The sequence below is a fragment of the Limulus polyphemus genome, unplaced genomic scaffold (assembly GCF_000517525.1).
Source record: "Limulus polyphemus unplaced genomic scaffold, Limulus_polyphemus-2.1.2 Scaffold18, whole genome shotgun sequence".
NCBI classification, from domain to species: Eukaryota; Metazoa; Arthropoda; class Merostomata; order Xiphosura; family Limulidae; genus Limulus; species Limulus polyphemus.
This window is the reverse complement of record NW_013665628.1, coordinates 1,358,100-1,365,195: the sequence shown is the minus strand read 5'-3', so window position 1 is coordinate 1,365,195 and position 7,096 is coordinate 1,358,100. Positions and strand designations below refer to the sequence as shown.

The 7,096-nt window shown below is 34.4% G+C and overlaps 1 protein-coding gene across 1 annotated transcript in view; it reads right to left on the bottom strand.

Annotated features, from left to right (window-relative positions):
* Window positions 1-2,864, bottom strand: part of LOC106457673 (probable G-protein coupled receptor CG31760) — a 13,079-nt gene extending 10,215 nt beyond the window's left edge. Inside the window, exon 1 of the mRNA XM_022383963.1 lies at window positions 2,596-2,864. Within this exon, the coding sequence (XP_022239671.1) occupies window positions 2,596-2,727 (132 nt within the window). The 5' untranslated portion in view covers window positions 2,728-2,864. The remainder of the gene's footprint in view (window positions 1-2,595) is intronic.
* Window positions 2,865-7,096: the final 4,232 nt, after the last annotated feature.

The window sequence follows — 7,096 nt, the reverse complement described above, 5'->3', positions numbered from 1 at the left end:
GTAATCAAACAAGCTATAAGGTTTAAGACATGGTGTTGACATTATTTCCTCAAGACACAAGTCCGTAATTGGAATCTCCTAAATATTACAGCTTTTAGAGGCCCGGCATGGCCACGTGGTTAGGGCGCTCGACTCGCAATCTGAGGTTCGCGGGTTCGAATCCCCGTCACACGCCCTTTCAACTGTGGGGACGTTATAAGTTGACGGTCAATCCCACTATTCGTTGGTAAAAGAGTAGCCCAAGAGTTGGCGGTGGGTGGTGATGACTAGCTGCTAAATTAGGGACGGCTAGCGCAGATAGCCCTCGTGTAGCTTTGCGCGAAATTAAAAAATACAAACAGCTTTTAGACATGGAGTCAAAACAGAGATTTGTAGCTTGAGGAAATAATGTCAACATTTTGTCTCAAACCTTATAGCTTGTTTGATTACTTTTTTGGCGATTGCATTTTCACTTTGAGTTACCTATCTTGTTTCCGTATTTTTGAAGATCCCTATTCCCCCTTTTTAAATTCATAATTTTGATAATCTTGTTCCTTTAAGTTTTTTATGTCCGTCATGGACATACATATGTATAGTAGCAATATTTTCCTATTTGAAACAATTTAGTTTAATGAATTACGTAGTTGGTATATGATGCTCTCTCTCGGGAAACAATGAAAACCTTTGGATTGGCTTCATGCAGATTGGATGGCTATTACTCCTGTTAACATTGCCACAATGTTATCATTGATAGTGGTACTGCATATATGTTCACGATAATCAACATATAACATGTTATGTACATGCTTCTAAAATATATATAGCTACTATATTTATACTCTGTAGCTATATGAGGAGTCTGTGAACACTGTACTGGAAGAACTACTGAACTATACTGGAATGATGCATGGACTGGATTTTGTAATCGTATGAGTTTTATACATGCATGCTGGCTAGTCTTTTTATATCTACATGTAGATTTATTCATGCAGGCTTTATAGGCGTTATTTTTTAGTTGTAAAGCCGTGTATATAGATAGCCATATGAATTTACATGTTTTATAGATGCATGCACGTGTATTCAATGCAAATATAAGACAATGTGTTATTATATAATAACATATGTATACAAATAAGCATTTTAAACATTTCTTATAGTTGTTATATTCCTCCATTCCTCTGGCCAGAGTGAGGCCGGTCACGGTCTTACCGCAGATGTCCAGATTTCCTCTTAGAGTGATATTCTACACACTGTACAAGGTCGAAAACGTGTTAATTAACAATTGTGAATTGATTATATTAATACACTTTTCCCGCCTCCATTTCTGATGGCGTTTGGGTCGTAATATTTTTACGACCATCTTCCACTGTGACGACCCTAAACTCGGGAGGGCCGTTGCTGCTGCATACTTTATCTGAAACTAAATATATGAAATATATAGGTACATAATTTCTGCTTCACTTTCGTCTAGAATCGCCATCTCCTGCTTGCACGATTCTTGCCCCTCCTTATAGTCAGCTTCAAGGATGGCTACTCTATCTGCAGTATCTATAAAATTCGCAATCACGTAGTGTTGGCTATAATTCGACACTTACCATCAGCCATAACCGTGATTACCGATTCGATGTTCGAAACTGAGCTTGGTGCTATATTCTAAACTACGGCTTAAATATTTCTAGATGTTTGTATAACATGGCCAAACTCGATCATGCAGTGATAAAAAAAAAGTGATACTGTCAAAAGCGTCGTGTCCGAAACTGCGGGAATTCTATACATAAATAAATGATACATGACATCAATACAGTTGCAATAAAAAATTAATAATCACTATAATACATGTGCCAGGCCTGCCATATAAACATTGAATTATATCCACGGCTTGCATGCAGCTATTTACGTATGCATGTAGCAGATTATGAGACTCCATATAAACCGCAGACTACATTAAAACGATTGGATATCAACGGTTATAGAGTCGCTGTTATTTGCTATGTAGTCAAATAAACATAAAGCTACCATACACAATGCGCAATGATGCGTTTAGTAATATTGCCCAGGTTTTATTACAATACTCACAGCCATTTTCGCTTCAGGATGTCGGAACAATATTGAATAATAATAAAGAACAAATGGACGACCTTATTATGAACCACTACTGTGGTTCATGACTAGGGATACAACTTGTTAGAATATAATAATTTTAATTAAAATTTGTTTAATAATGATATTATATATCGGAGGTATAACTTTGGTCTAAAAAAAAAGTGGCAGTTTCTATAGCTTGAACATGAGGTTTATTCTATTTAAAATAGAAAAAATTGCAATGATTCCTATAGTATTTAGTAGTTATACAAGTAAATTATTGAGAAATAAATGTTTTATTATTGCTTCATTGTGAGTGACATTTTTCAGATGTTGGAAAGTAAGGGGAATATGTCCCCGCGTCCCTCGTGTAAATTACGACTATATATATTCCAAATAGAAAGAACGGACAAATTCTTATGTTCTCTTGATAACAAATAGTTATATGCTTTATACAGTTAGCAATTGCAATACCGAGTTCTTAGGCCTTTTTTTTTATTTGTAACCAAACTATAAGGTTGACTAAAGAAATACCTCTGTGTACATAATGGCGCAGCCCAGTAGAGTGATACACAGGAACACAGGACTAGCCACTTTGATGACTTTCAATTTCCTGTACCGATAGACATAGCAGGCTAAGGTGATAGTCAAAACAACGCAAAGCATGGAAATCACAAGGAGAGAAATTCTGGAAGTAGACGAAGACAAACAACTCAGTTCAACAAGTCTTGTTTATTATTTAATTTCTGTGGTGCAAATTGATGTATAAAAGACATTTTAACACTAGAAATAAACGACATTAAAACACCAAAACTGATGAAATTATTATTTAAACCATTTGAAACTTTATATTGTCAGTTACGGTTTATGAAGAACCTCTGAAGCGCAACGGTGAGTATCCAGTTAAAGAAAAATAACAAAGTCTTATTCAGTTATCTGTATAGATCCATGAGCAGAAAATATTAATAAAACAACACGGTACATAGATTACAGTTGCAAACTTTCACGAATGACAGAAATATTATGACTCAATGGTGGAGACGTAAAAATTAATAAAAAACATACATCTAAGCTCAAAGTAAAGGACTGGTAATGACATCAAATTGTTAAAGTTATGTTAAAGTCATTTGCTTGTTACGATTTTCTGTACTTCAACAATACTGTTTTTCATAATTCAGTTTGAGATTTTTTTGATTTGTGACAAATTATATAACGAAGAAAATCTTACAGGAGATTTATCTTTTTCGTTTGGTTACAGAACAACAACTTACTACTTATCATTTGCATAAAAAAAACTGGTTGATCAACATATTTCATATTCCAGTAACACACCGCTAATGTATTAGATATAGGATGACAACTAATGGCAAAATATGCTTGTACAAGTTATACAAATTCCTTACAACTATTATAGAAAACATGGAGACAAGAGAGAGTAATAAACGTAAAATCGTCGTCCTTTATAAAAACTAAAATAAACTAATAACCTGAGCTTGGCCAGTCCGTTAAAGAATCAGAAAAATAGGTGATATATATACATATATTCTTTTTACATGAAGCTTGGCCAATTCATTCAAAATACACAAACTAATATATATTACATATTCAGAGTTTTTTCTATGAAAATAATCAAAAGGCTGACCGGAAAGCCCAGTTGTAAGGAGACAAACAAGGAGATTCGTCTACACAAGTTTCACATCCCGTCGGACAAGGTTTACACACGTACAAGAGGTCATAGTTTGGGCTAAATTAAGGGACATAAGATATAAGTCACCTTCTTTGTTACTCAATTTACATGTTGTTATAAGACATTTAATTAATGCGAATAAAGATTAATTTGGCAATTTACAAATATCATGATTGATTTATAAGAACCAGTGAACTACACACTTACAAACAACCTAGTTTAAACAAAGTAGTTTTTGCTGCTGGTGATTTTAACTTACGTAGGTCAGTAAAAAACAACACTCATAAATAATAGCTACATGTACACAATGACAGGGAGTCTTTATAAAGATGTGTTACTATATCACTAGACGATTTTGATCACCAAAGAAGAAATTTTGACAGAAATTAAGATTACAATGATAAAGTAATGCAATCCAATTTAGTATCAGTAACGTGAGGTTTAATTGGATCTACGGTTCTTAATTATCCTAGTATGCCATAATTTAACTTTGATAATTACTCTCTTTACAAGACACCGTAAGACTGCGTTATAACGTTAATACACCCGCTATTCAAAACAACAAGATAAATATCTTAATTACAGATGTGCCCTGGTCACAGCTAACTACTAAGCAAGATAATTTAGAATTTAAAGAATCAAAATTGTAGTCAACATCTATTAACGGTTTAGTATTAAACAAATAAAATGGTGTTCCAAGAAAATGTGTTAGTTTTCAAACTAGGATATTAAGAACTACATTTTATGTCATATACGCACAAGAAATTTAATTTCTTATCAAGTTCAGCAGACGTAATCAATTTTTGTTTGGTACAGAAGAACGTTTTACTTGGACAAGTTGAAACAAAAAGATAAATTAATTCAATTTGTTTAATAAATGAAACTATCAAATAGCAAAACAAAAATACCTGTGGATAGCTTGTTTTTCTCTCCAAGCAGACTCGACTAACGTCCCGTTAAATTCAGGTCTTCTCAAAGACGAATAGAAACCCCTTCTACAGTGACATCTGTAAGCTCCACTGGTCCAGCCATAATTGGGGGAAAAAATACACTGATAAAAGAAAAATAAAGGAATAAGAGAATTTTACTTGTGCATTACCTAATTACCAGAATTTTACTTGTGCGTTACCTAATTACCAGAATTTTACTTTTGCATTACCTAATTACCAGAATTTTACTTATGCATTACCTAATTACCAGAATTTTACTTATGCATTACCTAATTACCAGAATTTTACATGTGCATTACCTAATTACCAGAATTTTACTTGTGCGTTACCTAATTACCAGAATTTTACTTGTGCATTACCTAATTACCAGAACAAGAATTTTATGCATGGGATAAGGTCTTCTAACGTTAGGAACAAATTTACTGCGTTCTACACTAAAACTCGGATTCATTTCTATGCCATTGCTCTGCATCTAAAAATTTGGTTGTTTCGTAACATCCATGAGTACGAATTCTATTTGACTGGATGGCTTGTGTGATCAATAAAAAATTTAATATGAAGAAGTCTCAGTAGTACAAGATTAATTTATCTTTGTTTCGTTATCTGATGAAGATGGAAATTTTGCGAGTCAACAATAGGAAATAAAATGCTCATATGCTATTATAGTAGTTAAGGTTTATGACGCAAAATATCGGGTTTTAATACCCGCTGTGGGCATAGCACCGATATCCCACTGGGTAGCTTTGCGATTAATAATAAACAAACAAACCTTTATCGTCGGATTTGGTGATCAAGTAATTGGTTTTCTAATAGACTTAAGTGTGGAGAAATACTAACCTAATCACCAGTAGTACAAGTTATAACTTTCATTTATGAGAATAACAAGTAAAACTTCAGTTTGATAAAGAACGTTACTCACACTTTTTACATGGTAATCCTATTGTCTCTAGTGTTACAGCAGACTTACCTACACAACCGGTTATTGCAGAAACAGCTATAGTTATAGTATAAATTGATGAAATAGCTCTAAATTCTGTTGTTTATAAAATTACAGCAAAACTATTGTAATGTATATTGCATACTGAGACACTATCGTTTATTGGGCTATTACAGAAACATCTATAAATGCTATTGTTTCTTGATCTATTACAGAAATAGTTATAAATGCTATTGTTTACTGAACTATTACAGAAACAGCTGTAAATGCTATAGTTTGCTGAGCTATTGCAGAAACAGATAGTTGCTACTGTTTATTGAATTATTATAGTGTACATTCAAATGTGAATCGATGGGATTGTAATCGTGTCTCTGATAACTCTCATACAGGGGCTGTTGCCCCATAGCTTGAGAGAAGGGGGATGATCTCAAATGGCAATTTCTGTGAAACATTTCTAGTCAGGCCGGATTAACACATATACGCAAATAACGCCATAGCGTACGGTCCCCAACTGAATTTGGAGTCCACGTGAAGTCAGTTCTCTTCAAATAACGCCATAGCGTACGGTCCCCAACTGAATTTGGAGTCCACGTGAAGTCAGTCTTCTTCAAATAACGCCGTAGCGTACGGTCCCCAACTGAATTTGGAGTCCACGTGAAGTCAGTCTTCTTCAAATAACGCCATAGCGTGGGGCACCACCTGAACTTGGGGTCCACGTGAAGTTAGCTTTCTTCAAATAACTCCATAGCGTAAGGTCCCCAGCTGTACTTGTGGTCCACGTGAAGTCAGCTTTCATTGCTCTCCCAGCTTTTTATGAAATGACGTTCCCGATCTTACCATCAGCTGACACTCTCTGACATTGCAAATATTGTTGCGTTACAATAACATAACAATGGATTTTTGAATTTCTTTTTAACTAATAATTACGGTAGCCATATTAAATAACTAGCTTGATAATTAGCTGTTCTAACGATGGTTAATAGATATCGTGGCGACCTCTACATTTAGCAGTACATCATTGAAACGTATAGAAGTGATATTACATCCCAATATGACCAATAATAATTTCTAGTTGTTTTTTATATATCTTTTATATTTTGTATGCCACTAACAACGAGTCCTGTTGCTTAATACCACTACTAATAAGACTGGCTAGGTTAATATAAAGCTTCGGACACCTATGCAATATCAAGATTTTGAGCGTGTAACAACTAAGATGGCGAAGAGTGATCCACCAGTTGGTAATATAGAGGGATGAGTACGTCATAATTAAAACGATTTTGGAGCCTCAACACGTTGTTACAGTCTCTGACGCCCCATCGGTTATGCTCTATCTAATGACTGTGTATCTTAACAATATCCCTGCAGTGTAGTTTCTTTTGAAAAAGGCTCCATCATAAAAGTGTCATGGCCAGATTACATCACTGTTTCCTGTAAGCCTTCCATAATCCATTTGGTGTA